Source organism: Anas acuta, chromosome 1 (assembly GCF_963932015.1).
Source record: "Anas acuta chromosome 1, bAnaAcu1.1, whole genome shotgun sequence".
Lineage (NCBI taxonomy): Eukaryota > Metazoa > Chordata > Aves > Anseriformes > Anatidae > Anas > Anas acuta.
In genome coordinates, this window is record NC_088979.1 from 31,839,313 (window position 1) to 31,861,777 (window position 22,465).

A 22,465-nucleotide genomic window follows, 5' to 3' on the forward strand; every position below is an offset into this window, starting at 1 on the left:
CAACTATCTTGCATTGTAAACAAGTGTCTTGTACAATACATACAGGTAGCCAAAAGATATGGTTTCTGTATAGTTTTAATACCTATCTCTCACCATTATAGAGCATATTTGCAAGTATTTTGCTACTTATATCTATATTTTGGTTACAAGTTGTCATTTTCAACTATAGTGAAGTTTTTTGTTTTAAATGGCATTCTTAAATGTCCATGTTTAAAGAAAACATGAAAACCACGTCAGAGAAATAGTAGAAAATCACACCTTTTTTCCACACTGAGACGTTATTGGAAAGTACAAAACTAAACTTCAACATCATGACCCTTAACCTTGTATTAGGATTTAAGCTCCTTATTACAAAATAAATCTGAGCAGAATTTCAGATTAAAAAAATGTACTCTATTAGGAACAGATAAGTAAAGTGACTTCATATAGATGAATAATTCTAAGCTAAAACCTAAAAACCTTTCCTCCTGGCATAGTTATCCTGGTCAAATGCTAAGGTAACTCTTCTTCAGTTGAATTAGTTCATGATAATTTCAGTCTTCGAGGTGTATAAGTAACTGTTTTCTTGCTCGTCTAAATTATGAATTGTAGTATTAATTAATGGAATTTGCAAGTTATTATGTGTGTGACTACTAGTAGTGAAAAAGTGCAAATAATCTTTCCTGCTTTAACCAGTTTCCTTTCCTGTTATGTAGCTATTAGACCCCCATTTCAGCAGTAAGTTTTTGCCTGTCAGTTGACTGTTTATAACAGTGCTAAGATTCTCTGCACATAAAGCTGTGCCATCTTTAAATAAGTGTTTAAATTTTCTTCTTTCATTAAAGCACTTGTTAAAGCTCTTGTTAAAGAGAGGTATTAGTTGGTGCAGAGATGTTTTCCTTAGTGCCTAGGTCATGTTCTTTCCTGTATCTTTTTTAGTTTTGTATTTTTTTATAACACATTTTTAATTTTCTCATGTTCTTTTTATTTTTTTGTAAAGAGTAACTTTCTTCAGACAGATGAAATACAACAGTGGACTAGGCAATGTGTTCCCTTTTGGCCTGGTCTTTTACACTGCTTTTGTGAATAGGTATCTTCCAGTCATACCCAATTTCAGTAGGTGGAATCTTTCATATAAAAGATCTGCAGGGCTTAGTTAGGGTCTGTCATGAAGTGAGGGTACTATTTCATGTAATTGCACCTTAACTAAAGAAATGTTCACCCTATTTTTAATTGCAACTTCAAGATTGATCACACTTTCTCTTGTTTTTCAGCTCAGGATCTCTTTCTCCATATACATCTTGGCTGTCTAAGATCTCAGATGCTGATGCCCTGTTGGCACCTCTGGGCAAAGTAGGCTTGGTTAGTGTGGACATGGGCGGTGGTGTGAGGCTTTGGGAGACAGGACTTGACAGCCTCCAGCGCTCGCTGCAGGACTGGAGGAACATGATCGGACAAGAGGATGGTCGACCTGTGCAGGTAGGTGTTCACAAAGCTGAAGTGAAAAACATCTAATAAAATGATGTAAACAAGTTTTCAGTCAGGAGAGGGGTCAAGGGAGTGCAGTGTAGAAAAACATTAAGTAGAAATATGCCTGTAAGAAAAACTGAATAGATGTCTTCACTGAAAAAAAAAAGCAACCCACACAATAGCTAATTAGAAAGCTTATTTGTGACCCCTGTAATTATGGTTACTGAAATTCTCTTTGTCTTGCAGTGTTTGTATTTTTGCCAAATTCCAGTACATTTACATGTAAATTAATTCTTTATCTCATGCTGATTTTTAACTGCAACTTTCAGAATAGTGAAATTAATGTTTAAGGGAAGCATATACTTTTCTAGAGTTCAAATAGTTGGAAAAAAAAAACAACATTGCATTCATACTTTAAAGAAGTACTTTAAAGAAGAACCTTGAAACATACATGTAGGTGGAAAGATGCCTTGAGTTCAGAGTATTGCCTTTGGCAGATTTTGAAAATTGGTAGAAGGGGTAGAAGAGTTACAAGGATTTTGGTATGAATATTTAGGTAGATATTGAAAATACACTGCATGTACATGTATGCTGTGTGTGCATGTATACATGCGCATTAATGTACTGCCTAATGTGTAGGATCACCATGGCTACACAAAGAGAAAAATCAGGACTTTTCAATTACATCTTTAATTTCTGTTAGTGACAGGGAAAGGTATCATTCTTACTTTGAGAACTAGAGTGTGCTTTAGGGAGGGCTTGCCTATTTTTGGCTAAGGAGATCCTTTATCTACAACTGGAGTTATTTCTGTTTCATAAATTTTTATAGTCACTTTCACTGTACATTAACATGGAATGTTAATGGAATTAATGGAATTGAATAAAATTGAATTAATCATCTCTAAAATAATCTCTCTATACCATTGTTTACAAGGTATCAAGCTATCCCAAGTGTGAATGAGATTTGTTAGTCAGAAAACAGCTCTTCTTTCACTTTCTTTTCCCACACTGAGCTCCCTTTCTACAGGATGTTCTGCAGTTATAGAAGCTTGTGCAAGAGCTGGCGTGTTCTTGTTATTGGACATCAGCAAATGTCTCTTGTAAAAGTCACGAGAAAAGGAAACTGTTATCCAGAAGCACATTTGTGTGGTTGCTTGTTGCTTTATAAGTGCATTTTTTTATTGCCTATGTAGTAGCGTTAGCACCATCTTATGGTCAGATATAATCAGTTTACACCAGCCCAATTTGGCCTGACTGATAAAGTTGGCTAGTAGAAATGAAAAGATAGGAGGAAAAGTTAAGAGCTTTACTTGTTTTGATATTTTTTTCTCTCTCTCTTTTTTTTTTTTTTTTTAACTTTTTGAATAACAGTTGTAATCTTATCCAACAGTATTATTGTACTGTCAATCATAGCCAACTAAATACTAGAGAATATAGGCTTGGAAAGTTACGTGTCATAAGAAAATTTTAAGTTATTTAGCTAGTAATGTCAAGTAACCATTTTACAAAAAGCTTCAGAGGTTTTCCTGCAGTCATAAAGCAATCCAGATTTGTAGTAGGATTTCTCTCTCCTGACAGTCTGTATTTGGTAGCTACAAAGTAAAGTCTTCTTAGTATATCTGTCTTCTTCCCTCTGTAAATACAGGATATATATAGCTCAAGTGGGTGGTTTGTCAGAATTCAAAAAGGCATATTATTTGATTTGAACTAAAGGGCTGAAACAAAGCCTTCTATATGCTCTTTGAACTTACACAATTATCACTAACTTCTGTTTCTTTACTGTAGACACTTTGCTTAAGTGGAAAGATAATGAGACCTAAGAAACTTTTTACCAAGGCGTTTCAGAGCAATAAGCAATAAATTCTTACCTTTTATTTTATGCACTTCTCTGATAAGATAATAGGTATGTAGTTGTTGTGGAAACAACACTTTGCTGTTTGAAGATGAAGGCTTTCCCTCTTAAGTCCATTTTTCAACTGAATGAAATAGAAGCAGTACTTGACATAGAAGCAGTACTTTATTGAAGCATTCATTTCTAGAAATGAAAGGATTCTGTTAGCTTGAAAATATATTCACGTAGATTCCCTCTGTAAGGTAAGCTTAGCAAGAACTCAAGTGTCTCCTGTTCTAGTGACAATTACTTTACTAAGAAAGCTGCAACTAAATATTTCCTGATCCTCATGTTTACAGAATCAAGGTGTTTTGCATCTGCATACAGCTGCAGCTCCATTCATTCAAGAGTATGAAAATCACGTTCTTCTGTATAGTGTTTCATGCTCAGATTCATGTTAAGTATCTGGGGGTATAATGAGGCATCTCTAATTCCTGAACTAAACCTATCATTCCCAATTTTGTAGCATAAGCTGACTCCAGAGAATTGTCAGTGTTTCTCTTCTCACTAAAATGCATTGCCCCTGACGAATTGCTGTTCCCTAGCAGCTACTGTTGATGCATCCCACAAAGGTAATACAGGCTTAGCAAAGCTTATTAGCCCAACATCCACACTTTCACAGTGATGTTCTTACACTAACATGTGAGACTTGTCGAGATGATTGGGAACCACTGTTCTGGAAAAATACACAAAATCTTTCCAAAGCTTCCCGACGTTTGAAAGAAAAGTGGATTACAGGGCTTTCAATAAAAATTTAGGTGCAAAGAACTGGAAACAAATTTTCAACCAGTTTTCAGGTTGAACTACTAGTACTATCTTCTAGGGTTGCATTTTGTCTTTCACAAACACATTAGATCTCAGAAACAGGCTGTATGTACATAAGCAATGAAACAGAGGAAAACGAACAGCTGTTCCACTTACACTCAGTAATTAGGCTCCCGTGATATAATGTCACGGCAGTCTTCAAACTAGTCAACATTTGTTTTGTGTTGTTGATACACTCAGCAGAGTTCAAACTGTTGAAGTCTTCAGGCTACAAAAATAGTTTTTGGAAATATGGTTTAGGTTTATATTAATTTTTACTTGTACAGGTTGGTCAGAAATTGTCTTCATTTATTGAAGTTTTAAACTCAGAGAATGAGTACAGTGTCTGAAGTGATTGCATTGCAGTGCCTAAAATACAATATATAAATAAAACACTGGATTCTCTGAAGTTATGAACTTTACTTGAAATCCATAAATTGTTGAGCTTTTTCACTGTTTGGTGTTCTTGGAAAACAAGGTCATATCATTATCAAATATCTGAAAAGAATTTGAAAGACAAATAAGTTTTAAAATCTTCCTCTCAAAGCTTCATGGTAATAGGCAGACTTCAATAAGCTTGTGTTATACATCAAAGGCGTATTGATAGAAAACACTGATTAAATTCTGATATAGTTTGGCCATTGTTTTCCAGTAAGCGTTATTTACTGTTGTGTCTAATCTAGGTAGAGTACAATGGTTATATAAAAATAATGAAAAAATGGATCATTTTGAGAGATTGCAATAGATAGTAAAGAATCGTGCCCTTTAGGCACCTGAAATCTCTGCAATTAAATGTTTTTTTCATTTACACGTGATTAACAGCAAAACCATTTATTTTGTATTCATTCCACTTAATTCTCTCTTTATGCTATGTAAAGATCAAATTCAGAATGCCATGGTTTTCAAAAGTCTCAGGACAAACCCAAACCTGTTGAATGCATAAAAATGTACTTGGTCAAGAATAGAAGAGTTGGACTGTAATGAATTTAATGATGTAATGATGTTTATCTGAACCTCAGAATGGAATCACAACTTTATTGACAATCCTTTCTGTAATTTTGTTCTAGACAATATCACCATGCAAAATGACATCCCAAAGTTGGGTTAATCTCTTGTTATTTCAGTCCAACACTGTACAAAGAAGTGATCTGATTGATCAAAAAAAAAAAAAAAAAAAAAAAGTTGTGATCTGGGATTTCTTAGAGTTTTGTTTTACTTTTTTTTTATATATATATATTTCTGCTATTTGATATAGAATAGTTTGGGTTGGTATTAATTCCAACTCCCCTGCCATGAGTAGGGACACCTCCCACTAGACCAGGTTGCTCAGAGCCCCATCCAGCCTGGCCTGGTATATTCATGGAACCTGCAACAGATGCAGAACCTGTGACATATATGAGATGAGTTTTTGAAATTGCAGTTCTCTGCCATTTGTGGCTATATATGAAGGCCTAAGGACTTCAGTGGTTGCACAACTCCTTGATTCCAAGACCTGATTTGAACAAGACGCCTGGAAATGTCCCCACCTTTTTTAACTCATTGCTTTTGTGACTTGACCTGATCTGTTGATTCTCCAGCAAAAGCAACTGAGCAGTTAAGTCACACTGTAGTTCACAGCATCATAAGCCTTAGATGTTTTTCTGAAAGATGCCTTTTCTGAATGAATTCAGAAAAATCCATAAATAAGAAAAAATCTTTGCTTCTCACCAGTGGTTTGAATGACAAATGCACTAGTGACAGTTCTGCAGTACTGTGTATAAATTCAAGGAGTACTGGCCCAGAATTATTTTGTTCAAACAGGTCCTAGTGGTGGACGGCTCAACATGGCTTGGATGTATTTTGGATATTTTTCAGGCTTTGGCACTGAAAGAATACATGAATGAAATGTATTTAAGAGTAAGGAAGCCTGTAGACAGAGGTTCTGGGAGATTTCATTCAAGATCATCTGCCCTGGGGAACTGACTGAAAGAGCAGTTTTCTGTCAGAAATGAGTGCATTTATTTTAAAATGAGATTCCTTTTTGCAGTAGCTAGATGTGTATACTTCTGGTTCCTGCTGTGAGTAGTTAACATTTTGCTTACACAGTATTTTCACAAGGCCTGAATCCTACTGCCTAGCTAAAGGGAGAGGTGAAGAAAATTATTTCACAATCCCTTATACTTTACCATTAGCCACCCCTAAACATTTAAATACCTAATTCTTGTAACATCTGGAGCCCATAATTGTTATCATTGCTTTACAGAGGAGGGACCTGAAACATAACAAAGGCAGATGACCTGTTCAGGTTCACACTGCACATCTGTGATGCACTGTCAGAGGTGGGATAATTGCAGAACACCCATACAAATATATAAACATTCTTTATAACCGTGTTGATAAGCTGAGTATTTAAAATGTCCTTGAATGCTGCATTCACTACAGAAATACCTTAGGTTGGACAAGAAGTTGCATATAAATGCAGTGCAGCCACCTAAGAAAACAGATGTCAACTCTCTATAGCTCAAGGTTGAAACATGCTTAGCTGAGACATGTATAGATGTATTCAGCAAAGCTCAAGAAATGCAATATAGAGAGTTTTTTCTCAGATTGAGGTGGCTGTCTTTGCAGTCTTATAGCTGCAGTCAAAAATGATAACAGAACACATAAGTTATTCGATGTCCTGTGAACAGCTAGAAGACAAACATATCGTTCATGTCAGTAATTTAAAAGTGCAATGTATATTTATCAACAATAACTAAAAAAAAAAATAATGTGTGGTTTTTTTTCATGTATCTAACTGCTCATACCATCCTTGATGCAAGAACTTTTTGCTAAAAACAGCATTTTAATGAGTTCAACAGCCCTCAGTAGCAGTTTCTTTTGCAATCCATCAGTTTGTCTTTAAACATGATGAGAGCAAAGGCAAATGTTGAGTAGTAGCTTTTATGGGATATCATTAGAAATGTATTTAAAATGTGTTCCTATCCTACCTAGACTACAAGTAAAGCCTGAGTTGAACTGGATCTGAAGCTGAGTGCATTGTTACAGTGATCATCATAATGCAAAAAAATGTAAGATGAAGTTGGAAGAAACACAATCATGGTGTTAGATGTGTGTTCACATGCATATATATATTTACATATGCCCAGATGTCATACCTGCACTTTGACTCTCTTAAATTAGAATTATTTCAAGGGATTACCATAACTTCACAGTCCTTCAGGACTTCAGGACGTATTTCATAATAAACAAGAACTGGAAGTGTATTTAGGGGAAGAGTTTTCAGAGCAGTTTAGGAAAAAGACCTAGGAATCCCTATGCTACACAGCTGGACTGGCCTCCAATTGTAGCAGGGAGCAGTTCAGGTCAATCATCATGAAATACTGGAGACCGTCTGGAAGGAAGGGTGATACAAATACATTGTCTATTAAAATCTACAGAGGAATTAATAAAAAAAAAAAATATGTAATGCGTATTAACAATTCTTGCAATTAGACTTTTTTATTGCATGGCCAGAACAAGGGCCAAGTGAAGTGATAAAAAAGTAGTAGTTCTTTTAGTCCTGAACTAGCTTCACTTGATTTTTTGAAGAACTGTTAGATTTGTTTCTTTAATTTCCTACTGATATTAGGGAACAAAAGCAAACTTGTGTAGTTATCTTTGAGTTTTCATAATATGGTGGGGGTACTTCCCTTAGCTGTTTTTGGAAATCCCCTGTATAGTTGTTGTGGAAATTAAACATTATTGCTTATACACCATTATACATTATACACCATTATATACATATATTGCTGCTTATACACTAGCAGCTTGTGTAGGTTGCTTTGGGTGTGCTTAGAAACGCTGAAGAGTAACAGAAAGGATGAGTAGCATCCAGCTCCAGACCTGTAGGCATTTCAGCATCTATTTCTGAGCTAAGCATCCCATAAGCATCTGAACTCACTCCCATTATTACCAAGAGAGCCAGAATAGCTCACCTTGAAGGAGACACCTGCATTTGTGTAGCCGTGTAGCTCCTCAAACACCACGTACTGTAATGGTATGCACAGACACCTGGCTTACCTGGCACATCCCTACCTTTAGGTGTCTGCAGTCTGGATCCAAATCCCATCTTCAATATGCAAAGCAATACTTACAGATTTAGGGAAATGGATACTTAGAAATGGAAGGAGATTTCCCTTATGCCTTTTACTCTTCTTTGAGCTGAGGCCAAAAAAATCCAGTTGTCTGATTCTCTGCCATCTTTGAGCAACAAACATCTTACTCCCTTTCCTGAACAGTCTCATTTATTGTATTTGTACTCAACTCAACTATTCATGCACAACCATACAATGACTTACCTTTCAAGGGAATTAATACTTTGCTTTTATCCAAATCATTCTTTTTTCTTTTGATTTTCTGAGGCTTCAGTTTGTACTTGAAAATTTAGGATAATGCAAGGTCTCCTGATCAAGTTTATTTTTAAGGTTGGGTGTTTATCTTAAGTATAATTGATTCAGGAATTTCAGTGTTCTGAACTTGTTTGTATTTACTGCTCAGCACCCACTTTAATTTATACTGCTGTTTTTTTGTTTGTTTGTTTGTTTGTTTTTTCAAGAATGTCATTGTACTTCAGCACATTTTGACAAAACTCCAGCCTTTTGCTGATGTTAAGACTGATCTGGGCAAAACTGCAGTTCCTGACCTGAGATAAAAGCATAACCTTCAGCAAGCGTGGTCCTCACCCCACTCAATACCTCAAGTTCTTATTTTTCTGCTGTGGACCAGGTGGCTATTCTGGCCACATGAGGGCATCAGTGAGCCAATAACAGTGATTTTGGTCACCTTAAATATATAGGTCCAAATTTCGTAAATTATGAAAAACATCCGCAGAGGAGTGTTTTCATAAATACAGAATAACCATATGCCAGCATTCTGCTGTCTTGCGCAAGGTCCTGAAAAACTTGAAATCCTGCAGGTAATAGTGTTACCTAGTCAATAACTGGATTATAAAATACGGGATTATAAATCAATAACTGGATTATAAAATAATTTGGAAGTGTTTGCAGTGCTGAGATCCATGAGCCCCAGATACTCCAGCCCCAGCTGTTCATTGCCCTTTTGCAGTTCTCAGTGGGGTGGGTTTGGGGCTTTTTTGCCGGGCATAGGGCACGGTGTGGGTTTAGCTCTGTGACCTTTTCCTGGGCTGCATGATTCATTCTAACAAAGTGGGAACAAGGCACTGAGTATGGGGAAACATGAGCCTAAGCAGCCAGGGACCCATGGAGCTTGAAAAGTTCACCTCCCTAAAATTCTCCGCTGGGAAAAGAAACTCAGATAAAGGTCATCAGTTCTCTGTCAGCTACTTTTTCTCATATAAATGTCCTCAGCTGGAGTGAGGCACTTGTCAGAAGCACTATGCAAACGCTTCTAAAATACATTCCTTTTCCTGAAGCTCTTCCAGCCTAATTAGAGTGGACAGACAAAGAGGAGGAATGGAAATAACCTTAGCTTCCTGTTAGAGCAGGCTGATCCAGGACAAAGTTCCTCTTTCTTCCCCTGGACTTCCTCTGAAAGACCACAGTCCTCTTGGGAAAGAATATAATACCTCAGCACAGCAGCCTTTGAATCTCCAAGTCTGCAGCAGTGCACATTGCTGACTTACATGCTAGAGATCCTAACGCCACTGAAATCCTGCTGTCAGAGCCAGGCTAATGGTTCTGCTCTTAGGAAACTTGCTCTCTAATTAATGTGAGGACAAATGCTGTGACAATTGAAATCATCTGGTCTGTTACGGTGATGCTAAATATTCCTTTAGAACCCAAAACAACATAGTTATCTTTAATAAGTTATATTTCTGCTTCTTAAGGACAGATTTGACAAGTCCTAGATGTGTAGAAAATAAAGCTTTTTTGCTTTCACATGTATTTTTTTTTTCAACTTGGTTTTGACCGTGCAATATCCCTGCAATTTTCTGTCAGAATATTCCTTACTGTCACCATAATCCATTTCTCCCTTCTTTCTAGTTGTGTTTATTTACTCCAGAAATCGAATTCAGTGTTCTCCAAGTTTATTGATGTTAGGAGGTGTGGAGTAAATAACCGTGCCAGACACTGTCTGCTCTGATCACATTTAGTAGTTTACTTTAAAAATGATCTCATAGTTGAAAATAATTGACGTGGCAATTTTCAGTACTAACAGATGAAACTGGAATTTCCACAGGTGTTAACATAATGGGGGATCTTTTAGATAGAGAAGAAAATATATGAAAGCCTATCATTACTTCATGTAGTTTATCCAGCCTTTAAACCGCAAAGTATGCAGTCATGGACAGTAGATTGTAGTGCATCCACTGCTGCAGAGTTTCTGAGCTGATTTTTAGAGTGACAGCATTTAGGTCAAGTGAAGACCTACCTACATCAGCAGTGGCTGCATGCTATATAATGTTCTTTTTATGTTGATTTTGTTTTTATTTTACAAATCTAAAATTGCATTAAAGTTACAATGCTTTCAGTGGTTTTGCTATTTGAGACAAAAGTTTGATGCCTGTATGAATTTTAAAAGCTACTTTTCAAAAGAAATGTTCCTGGCAGTCAGATAATGCATGAAGCTTCATTAGTTCATTCTGAATTCTTGCAAAGTTTTGCAGACAAGATAGAAAATAAAAGTGAAGCAAAATGAGTGACTAAAGCCTATTAAATGTATTTTATACTGCAGTGCCACTAATGTTTTTTCTCTTCAGGATAAAACTGAAGACAGAGGGAATTGCATACATGATTATTGTCTTCTTGTCTAATACTGAATATTCTTTTCTGTGGAAAGATGGCTTGTGGGCTCAATTTTGCATTGTTGATATGAATAGAAATTGTGCTATTAACTTTTAGAACATTGAAAAAAGCTGTATATGATACAGTACAAGTAAAAGTAGTGGAAGCAATTAGAATTTTTTTTGCCTGTTTTTGTGTTTCTCTCGCTTGTTTTATATAAACAAATTATAAATCTGATTTTTTTCTGTCTTTGGTTGAATCAGTTTTACAATGGAATGCAAAACCAGCATGAAACAGGCAGATTAACCATTGATTTCCTTGATTTGGAGCTTTCACATACTCTTTGAGAAAATAGTACATTTATTTACTCCTGATATAAAAAAAATGTACTGGAGGAAAGGAAGTGACTTGTTAAATAAAGCATAGGGTAACGCTGAGGTTTTAAGGTTGTTGATGGGGCTTAGGGAGGAAGCTAAAACAAAACAAAGGTTTAGTTTCAGGGAAAATCACTCGTTTGCACATCTGCTAAAATATGTTCTGCATTCTGTGGAAAACATTTCCTAATCCTTTGAGCCACTGTGGGTTGGATTATTTAATGCCTTTTTCACCTGGAGAATAGTCATGTTCCGTTACAGGCAAAGTCAATCTTCCTTCATAACAACGTATGGTTGTGATGAAGGATTTTCCAGATTTTGGTGAGCAAATCAGTCTCTCTTAAATCACCTGTAGGACAAAAGTATAAGATATATTCGGTTCTTTCCCTGCATGATCTCCTGACATATGACAAATCTTTGTCCACAGTACTGATGAAGGAAGAATGCCATGTAAGAAAACGTCAATAGTTTAATTGCTTTATACTATTTGTAATGTTTTTTAAATTTATGTAAGGTAAGGAGCTGGAGTTCTTTTTTCTTTTTATTCAGAAATTGCTTATGTAAATGGCAAATGGTACATATTCTTCATTGACTATAACTACATGTTTTAAAATACTGTATATTAATGACAAGGCAAAATAGCACATTCATTCTTTTCCCCTGTGTACCAGGTATGTTAGGAGAAGAGTGATTATCTTCAAATTTGTATCTCAGCAGGGTTTTTCCCTTTATGATGGAAAGAGTAAAAGAAGAATGGAATCTAGGTAGTCTAGAATCTGCCTATACCTGTCTGCTTTCCTTGGATGTTCTAATCGTGTAACTAATTAATCTATTGCACATGTCCTTAACTTGCATTAAACTAAGCACTTAAGTCAAGTGAACTGTATTGCACCTCCTACCTTAATGCACACATTCTTTTTCCTATTTTCTTTCAAAAAAGTAAGAAACATCCAATGATGCACTATTATTACTAACAAGTGATTGTGAAAATAATTGTTTGGTCACCTTAGCTTCTTTTTTTAAATCTTCTTATGTACATATTCTCTATAGCTGTAAATACTGCAGATTTTGCTTGCTTGTGTTTTGTAAACAATGTTCTGCCTTTTTGTGTGTGTGTGTTTAGTCTATATTAAGCTGTAAGTCCATCTATCTCGGTTTTGAAGATGCAGAATCCTGTAAGGAATGGCCAGGTCTGTTTTACCCGATAGGGTAAGAAAAAATTAATTTGGGGAGGTTTGAGGATACAACTGTAGTCCTTTTTTTTTTTTTAAAGTACAAATTGCATCCCTTTACATCTGTGGGAGGTTAGTCTGGAAGTCTGAAATTACTTTTCCTGTTTTTCTCCCTTTTTAAAAGTTGTACCCAGAGTATTAAAATAAGCATTGTACCTTGGGTAAGGGGACTAGATACGAGTTAGTACTGGCAGTGCCAGGAGCATTCACACTAACAGAGGAAATTTCTGTTGCCCTGTGCATGAGGGAGCTCTCCTCCATTAGAAACCAGTGTTTCTTCACCAGTCCTCAAGCAGAAACAGGCTTTTGTTGCTGAGAACATTGCAAAGGAGCTTTTCTGGCAAGCACTCCTGAATGGGAGGCACTGACACGTCTTTTGCCTTTCAGGAATTTTAATGAAGTTAACCAAATCAGAATGCTGAAGTAAGCTGCTGTATTAAAAGGCCATTTACTCTCTAGCTGATTTACTGTGTTGAACAGAAGCAGCATGTCATGTGCAGGGTAGGGCGACAGGAATGGCTCCAACAGAAAAATCAGTCTTCACCAGAGATGCATCCTAGACTGCATCAAGGAAAAAGTAGTTCACATTTTACTGAAAGCATTTATTACTTTCCTATTCATAGCTAGAAGTAATTTCAACCTCATCTGACCTCTGCTTACAAAGTCTCAATGAAATTTCCTAACCTATAACCAAGAGTTCTTTTTCTGAGAGCTGGTAAATCTAAGTACGTGCTCTGTCCCTTGTTTTAGGGAGTATACGTCTTACAAGACTGTAATGGAGCTGTGGGCATCTAAAATATTGAAAGTTGTTGGTTATATCTCCTGCATGAAAATCCCAGGAATAGAGAGAGTTTCAAGTGTGAAAATCCAGGAGGAGATGAGATTCGCTATCTCTTTCCCTGTCTCTTCCCCAGAGATAATTTCTGGTGCTTTAGATTTCAGTTTATTTTAACAGACTTGAACGATAAGAATGTATGGACATAAGAGCGTCGGTGAGAAGGTGGTAGACTTGAAGATCACGAACACTGCAATTTGAAGGACTGAAATACTGGCATACTGAATTCTGTATTTTGCTGACTAAATTGGACAGACACTATTACAAGCATTCTAATAATAGGGAAGTTTGAACATTAAAATATATTCAGTCTAGATGTACTTTGAATAGCTTATTGAAAGCACCTCATAAAAAGTCAACCAATAGAATAATTTTGTTGTCATCAGAGATGCTGAAGACTGGCTGTTGTCTCTTTTATTATGTTTGTTTTATTGGCACAAGCAAATTGAGGGCAACCAATGCTTGCTGAGATACAGAAATATGTAGTCAGGCTACTTGGGACTGCCCTTGAGGTATGGAAGCTTCGTTTTAGAGACATTTTTTCTCAGTTTCATTGCAATGCATGAATAAGTTCACTGAGTGCTAAAATATTGTTAAGCTTTCTTGTACAAAACCAGCTGAAACTAAATTTGATAATGTTGAGAACAATTTTACTCATACTGCCTGAGAGATTTGTTTTAAGGTAGGAGAGTAAAATGAATTGTGAGCTCAAAAAGAAAGTATGTAATTATGAAAGCACTGCATATGTTGGAATGAAATGCTGATGTAAGCGTGGGACATAATCATTTTAATAATAGACTACAGCAGGCCTCTTCATAATTCACACATTTTTGTTAATGGGTTATTGCAAGCTCCTTTCTTCCCATAGTTGTGACAGTATCTTGTAGAGGCAAGGCAAGTTGTATTTGGGTCAGCTGTGCAATTCTCAACAAATTCAGTCTTTTACAGAGGGATGAATAAAGTATTAAAATTGGGCCTTGCATTCAATGATGTATGCCAGTGATTCCTTGCTCTCCAAGAGTTTATTTATTAAATCGGATTATTTCACATCAAAATCCAATAAAATGCAATCTCCCGTTTGCTTACGTGGCATGAAAGTAGTTCTAGATCCACTTCAAAACATAGTTTAAGATTTGGTTAGTACAAATATAAATTCCCTTTAATTCCCGTAGTCTGCTCGGCTAGCTGAATTCTAGAAAAAACAACCAACCTTTGCCTCCTCTTCATGGTGACCCCTGTCACAGGTCAGGATGCATTTAATAGCTGTTCAGCATAAATGCAACACAGATGTGAAACACCTGGTTTCATTGCGTTGCTGAGTGCATTAAATCCTGTAGCTGGCTTCTCTGGGCCTAATTGTGTTTTTTACATTATTATATGAAGGATGATAAGACTACTTAGTTTCCAAAGTGAATTTGTTTCTATCAGCTACCCTTATTCATTTGGCTCCTAGAATCCCAGTGATATCCAAAAAACAAATGAAGTGTAACCGTGTAAAGCTGTTTGGCGTGCGTTCATGTATCTTAGAAGGAACTGATATTGAGCACGTAGTTCAGATAATGTGCATCTCTTGTCCAATGTAAAATGAGTGTTAAGATCTATTTATGCCTCACTGCCTTTGCTGTAGGGAGTGAATAAAGCAAGGGGCAGGACCAGAAAATTAAGTCAAAGCATTAACAATTCTTGGTATTTGCTATTCTCTCTTCATTTCCTTTTCTTTCGAGCTCTTTCTTTGTACCATTGTCCTTTCAGTAAAAGCCATACCTTTAGCATCTTTCTGTTCTTCTCAGGTTTTGTTTGTTTGTTTGTTTCATTGATTTTGACCTACAGAGTCTCCATCCACAAAGTCCTCTCAAATGCACCCATTGCCCACTAGTGTATGTGCCTGAGAAAATAATAGAGTTAAAAAAAAGGAGAAGATTGAAAACCAGGGACTAAGATCATTGATGATTATTGGAAACATGGGCCTTGGGCTTTACAAAGTAAGATGAGAGTAACGTTTGTATCATAGAATCATTAGGTTGGAAAAGCCCTCCAAGATCATCTGGTCCAACCATCCCCCTACCACCAATGTCACCCGCTAAACCATGTCCCCAGGTACCACGTCCAACCTTTCCTTGAACACCCCCAGGGATGGTGACGCCAGCACTTCCCTAGGCAACCTGTTTCAATGCCTGACTGCTTTTTCTGAGCAGAAATGTCTCCTCATTTCCAACCTGAACCTCCCCTGCTGCAACTTGAGGCCATTCCCTCTAGTCCTATCACTAGTCCTAGCAGAGTATGGCAGTTCTGCTTCTTGAAGAACCTGCCCAAACACACGGTGGAATATTGCTTTCCTTCTCTAATCATGAATCACCAATGTATAAACAATTTTAGATAATGCACAATTAAAACATGCATGCAGAGTTTTGGAAGCGGTGGTTATTTTGGAAATCAAATGGAAGCCTTAGAAGGAAAGCACTTAGAAGGAAAGCACTATCACTGTTTTTCCAGCTATTCTACTCTGACCCTTACCTCATAGCTGAAACTCAATGTTTCTAAACTGAATTCATCTGTTGTTTTACAGAGCTGTAATATCCACAACAGGCTGCATTAAATGATACTTCACAATACTGAATAAAGCCTTTCAGTGCATATAAAGCATATAAAGAATGCACAAGTTTCTCTTAAAAGGAGAAGCCTAGTCAAAACTCTTCACTGAAAGAAGCAAAACTGATAGAAATCTTACAACAGATTTAGAAGTTGAGTATGCAGGAGGGGATTGGTCAACTTTTGAGCAAGCAGTTTATATATGTATTTGGAAGATACCCAACAGAACAGTAAGAGAAATCTTAGTAGTTTTAGAAATTCCAATCAGACAAGCTTGGAAAAGTTAGTGTAGGTTTCTTCAATATATTTGAGCTTTTCCTGTGTTTCCAATACTTGTTTTTCTTGTCTTCCTTCTCACTCCAGGCAAAGTAGATTTTTCTTTCTGTCTTTCAGCTTGCCAGCTTCTGAATAGTGTTGGATCCTCACCCTTAAATCTACCTTTCCAACAGTTCTAACATCAAGAATTCCTTCAAACCTCAGAGGGGTGACTTATCTATGGCTTTTCCATCTCTTTATACGTCATGCTGAAGAATGTACAAAGTTGTCCAAAAGTTTTTTTCTTTTTTTTCCTCATCCTTCCTTTGCTTTCATGTCCAGACTCAGTGATTTACTGTTTTATTATTTCTAAAATATATATTCAATTCTTTTTGTCTGCTAATCTAATTTTTACTTTCTAGAGGAAAAAAAAAAAAAAAATAAAAAAAAAAAAAAACCTTTACAGTAGAGAGATGTTGTTATATGTAAAATTACATTGAAACTCTACTGTGGAGAGAGGGATGATGAGGAGAAAGAACAGATAAGTCACTAATGCCATTACCTAACAGCTCAAAGAAAATCTAAGAGAGTATATCCAGAAGTTGTTGTTGTTATTGTTTCTTTGTTGTTTGTTTGTTTTTTCCAAAGTCTCTACAGTTTGCTAATTTAACATAGTTTCTAAGTGTGTGGTAATTTAAAAAATAATAATAATTACACAAGCAATCCAGCAACAACAAAAAAAGATTGTTAAAATATTCCTTCTGTGTGCACAGATGTTATTTAAAAAAACAAGGAGATGTGTAAAACTGCTGGAATTCACTGCCTTCATATTTATACCTCTGCTGGTGTTATTCCATTCTAGTTTCCTTAAATTTTCAAATATTTTACCCACTAGACTACTAACTATATAGAAAAAAATTAGTAAGGAGGACACATTCTTAAGCTGTGATAGACTGTACCACTTGTCTCTTTCTCTCTCTCCCATGCAGTTTTTTTTTTCAAGGTTTTAATAGAAATAGAATGTAGGATGTTCTGTTGTCCTTTAAACAAGTTATATGTCATTTTAAAATAAAAGATCTTCTGTTAACCATATTCTGTTTCAAAGTTAAGAATGCCTACTTTAATCAGATCAAAACTGTTGTAGAATGTATATATATCTTTGAAACCTAATACATATCTACTAGAAATACGTGAACAATTTATTATATTCGAGAAAATTATGTGAACAGCTTTTTTGTCTACTGAACTTTTCACTGCTAAAATTTAAATGGTAATTGTATTTCAAAATAGTGAAATTTATCGGTAGGAAAACTTGACAAAAAGAGAATTTGGTATCTGTTTCACAAACTATGTTTGCCTCATAGAGCTCTCCTTTGCAGAATTTTGTGCGTTTTTCTACAAAGAACCTAGAAGGATGCAAATGTAAAGGATTTGCCATCATCTTATTGTTTATAGAATATTTTGTTTTGATTCTTGAAGCTGACACTACAGCTTTGATTTTATGATTTTACATTAAACTAAGTTTAGTGGGTTACATTTACCCCATTGTTTCTGATAGTTTTGAAATCTACCAGTTTATACAGAAAAAGAACTGTTTATTTTGGAAGAAATCTCTTAAAGCAAAAAAGTATAGACCCCTAAGGGTAACATGCTGTTGTGGTTAAGTGTCTTTCTTCCTATACAAATGTTAAATTAATGTAATTTAACAGATTAGATCTTGATTTTACACTAATGACATGGTTCACAGAGGATGTATTGTACCTCTTTGAATTAATATCAATTCTGTAAAGTGGAAGTAAATTATATTTTGAATAGTTGCCAAGAGACTGTTGTTAGAACACATGTTTTCAGTTCAAAAACATGTATGGAATTCATGTCAGTATTAAGTTGGGTCTACAAGACAGTGAACTCAGGAATTAAACTGCTATACGGTTCCAGTCAAAACCCTCATAAAGCCAGTGAACTTTTGAGAAGGCAATAAATTGTCATTAATGGGGCATGGAAATTCATCAGAGATATAAATGTATTATGGTAAATGAGAAGAAAGTTTAATCTAAAGAGGTTAGATATAAAGACATCGCTTTTACATCTGTCATTGAATTTCATATAATAGTAAACTGGCATTAAATTATGGAAGTGTAGTAATTGTAGGGCAGTTTACACATGAATCATTGATTCACTGCATGACTCAGAGTTTATAACAGGATAAACTATTTTTACCTTCACTCACCCGCTTAAATCCAACCCCAGCCTAAAGTGACTCAGTCTTGACCATCTGACAGCTGTTGAGCCTTTGGCGGTATGGTAAATTGATGGGGAAAGTGCTGTCACTGGACAGGCATTTGCAGGAGAAAACCCACTGCTATAGATTTGTGGTCGTGGTGGGGAAGTTAAGGATTACACGAGCGTGTAATATGAGAAGAACATGCCATTTATTTAGTCACTGTTCACGGAAAGATGATCAATCTGCCCATCAATAAAGAATGTGGAGCTGGAGCTGGGTGCGCATGAAATTTGTAAATTGGCTATACAGACAGGTGTTGGCTATACTGCAAGAAGCATTCCTGTTTACAGTGGAATTTCAAATTATGTTAGTCATTATCAATAAGCACTTACTTTTCTAGCGTGGACAAAATCTGAACGTGCTGAGTGATTTAGATTTGTATTCTGAGATCTGATATGGGTCTAACATGCCTCTCAGGAGCAGAGTAAAAGACCTAGTCAGTTGTTGTTAGGTTGTTAGAGTGGTTTTGCTTGATAAAAAAGAGATTTATGTCTCTATTTTCTGTTTCACAGATAACCATTCAGAGGGACAGTGGTTTGGATGTCAGTTCCCCCAAACATGGAAAAGTGGATCCACAAAACATGCCTCATGTTGGTGGAAATACTTGGGCTGGTGGAACAGGTTTTCATTCATTATTTTTTATGCATCATGGAAGGATGTCTAAGAGAGAGGCTGTACTAGTCAGAAATGGATGTATACGAGCCTACTCTCTGCTTAGAGATAGTTTACTTAATGCAGAAAAGAAAATATTTTCTTATTATTTAATGCCTATTCGTAATTTATTTATTTTGTATCTCTACTATCCTAGGTGGAAGAGACACTGCTGGGTTAGGTGGCAAGGGTGGCCCATATCGACTGGATGCTGGCCATAAGGTTTACCAAATATCGCAAGCTGAAAAGGATGCTGTTCCTGAAGAGGTTAAGAGAGCTGCTCGAGAGATGGGTGAAAAGGCTTTTAAACAGAGGTGAAAGTCTTTATTTTCCCTTTCATTTCCCAGAAGAACTAGGTAAAGATGACTGAAAGGAGTTTTCTTTATTAACTACATTTAGCAGCTACCTTACCCTGATCATTATAATTTAACAGAGCTTACCAGCATGTGTTTAATTGTTCTGGACAGGATGTATAGAATGTTTTATTAAATTAAGCCACATTGTTGAAATGACAGTGGAGTTTGGTAGAGTAAAACATAGATAGGTGGGTAAGGAGACTGATGTGAATATTTTATCTTTTTTAAAAAGGGATCTACCACGTGAAAATTGTTTGAATTATGGTAAATACAGGTTGCATGTTGTTAGAAATTGGTCACCTAACAAATATCTTTTGAAATGGTCTATCATGAGCAAATTGCTTCTGTTTGAAATAATTGTAGCCTACTGCTTAGGTGATTTGAACTCTTAGATCTCAACAGACATTTCTATGAGAACTGTAGATCTTCCCTGCATTAGTGTAACACAGGGTTACTAACCAAGGATTTCTCATACCATGCACAGAGATTCAGATTTCTTCCACTGTCTGAAATTTCAGGTCAGCTCTGCTACTTGGCATAAAAAAACTAAGGGTATTGAGAGTCATACCAAATGAGTTTTATGTTTCAGCCCAGGACATAACTGCAGTGTGAAAGAAGAGAGTACTAGACAGATTAAAAGATCAGAGCAAATAAATTTAGAATCAGCTTTATCAGCTCACATTTTGCTCCTGTTAACAAAGTGATGCCCAATAGGAGGACAAATTTGGATACTATAAGGAGTAGGTGAGATTACATCAGTTGAAGCAAATGGCATAAATAAAAAGGCTTTCAAGCATAGAGCACATGCTGTACATGAATCAGTGTATTTAAGCCCAGCAATTTTTCTATTGCATTCAGGTCAAGTTTCCTTTTTTAATCTTGTTTTTATTACTAAATTGCCTGGAGCATTTAACATATTCATTAGAACATTAGTGATTAATAAAGACAGGGAATATGTACATATTATACTAGGGTTTCACAGGATGAGGTTCTGAAAAGGAAAATACCTTTTAATAGCTACATAATTTACACAAGCAGCATCCAGAAATTTAAATTAAAAGTAGTTACTTCAGGCTTTGCTTTCAGGGTGGAGGCAGGGCTGTCTTTTTTTCCTGGTGTTTTAGAGGGGCAGTATGGAGGACTACATTTAATCCTCTTTCTACAAAATTGCCTATCAGTTTTTCCATAATAAAACCAGTTGATACGTAAGGTCTTGGATACTGTACATATGTTTACACATATGCACACATGTCATGCTTTAGTGGGTTTCTAGCTGCCTGTATGATGCTTTGGAAAGCCCATGACAAGGGAAATTTGTAGATACCGATGCATGTTATGGCAGTAGTGCAGCTGTGTTCTGTAAAATCTGAGTATCAGCATATGAGATAACAGTTTGTGTCGTGCTAAAATCAGTAAACTAGCATGTACCAAGACACATTTGACTTGGATTATTATTCTGGAAACTAACAGATAAAAGTTAGGAAAAGGGAGGTTGGTGTCCTCAGGCTAAGAGAAAAAAAAAAAAAAAGGATGCTGCAAATTTCACTGTTTTGCTTATATATGATTATCTGGTAGGGATAATTTTATTACAAAGGCTTTTGATTGCTGCACTGGCTAGCAGAAAACATATAAAATTGCCCTATTTTGGTAGAATGGAGTTAGCAACTACTCTTGAATAAATGCGGTATTTTTCATGGTATTTTTCTAAACTGGCTTTCATTGTGGATTCTACCAAAGTAAAACTGCATGTGAGATTTTTTGTTTGTTTGATACTTAAAGAAACATTTTCGTCGTTGATAGCAGCTGTGAAGTAAATTAAAGTGTACAGCACTGAACATTATGTTTTCCGGCCTCTAATGAATAATAATAGTTGGCTATAATGACTACATCAGTACATAATTTGAAATAGAAAAATACGGAGTCATTCTAAACACAACAAGAATTTGATGTTTGATTTTAATGTTATTAAAGGTCTAGTCTAGACAGCAATTTGGATCTAAATCTATGGCGTTTTCATTCTCTACTGTAGAGTATATATTTCAGGCAAGTAACTTGTCATGGTATTAAAAAAATTGGCGTTTGAAATATGACTAGCCTAGACATACTTTAATAATCATTTGCAGTTCATTTAAAAATCAGTATTCTCAAAGCAGTGTGAGTAAGATTATGCTGTTATGAAGTGCTTGTGTTTGAAATAAGCTGTGCATGGATAGACCAATATGTTTTAGCTCAGGATTGAACGCAAACACATGGTTGGATAGCATGGGCAGATACAAGATTGCTGCCACACTACATGATGCTGGATCACCAAAAGTCTCAAATGTTGCACACATCCAGCATATCAATCTGTCCCCTAGCTCATACTTCACTGTTAAATCTCTAATTTCATTCTAATTTTGAATTTCACCAGTTTAAAGGTATCTGCGCAGACACAATGTTGAGAAGAACAAAAGAACTTTTAAGTGGAAACGTCTTCATTTACGGAAGAAGCATGCATGTGTTTTTATAGTGCAGATGTTGCTTTCTCTGTTAGATGTCTGGACAGAATAGAGTTCAGTGACATGACTCATTTTTTGTGGGGGAGCACATTTTTATTCACGTTCATTTAAAGCTTCTTTGTTTCAAGATTTCGTCATTTTATGAAGTACAAACATAGGTATTTGAGACACATTGACTAGTCATAAATCTTAAACAACAGATTTGAGAGTGTGTCTTTACTTAACCTTTGCGTTAAAATGTGGCTTGTGATATGTTTAAAATACTCCAACAGTGAAGTAATGAATAGGCCCTCATGATCCTTGTATGTACATACAGCAACACCTGAGCCACTGAAACCTTTAGAATTTGATCACAGTTTTCAGAACATCTGATTTACATCCCAAACATGAAAGAAGATGCGGAGAGAGCCAGAGGATCAATAACTTTAATGTTTTAATGTGAGGCCATCCCTGTAGACATTGGCAATCACCTGACTTTTCAATAATTCAGATCATCTGCCATTTTTTTTATTTGTGTCATGT

The 22,465-nt window shown here is 35.9% G+C and overlaps 1 protein-coding gene across 2 annotated transcripts in view; it reads left to right on the forward strand.

The window, feature by feature from the left end:
• The window catches only part of VWA8 (von Willebrand factor A domain containing 8), a 181,831-nt gene that overhangs the window by 138,582 nt on the left and 20,784 nt on the right, over nucleotides 1–22,465 (forward strand). For both annotated transcript variants that reach the window (XM_068675481.1, XM_068675471.1), the window contains exons 37-39: nucleotides 1,254–1,458; nucleotides 18,951–19,059; nucleotides 19,247–19,403. In XM_068675481.1, coding sequence (XP_068531582.1) covers nucleotides 1,254–1,458; nucleotides 18,951–19,059; nucleotides 19,247–19,403 — 471 coding nt within the window. The remainder of the gene's footprint in view (nucleotides 1–1,253; nucleotides 1,459–18,950; nucleotides 19,060–19,246; nucleotides 19,404–22,465) is intronic.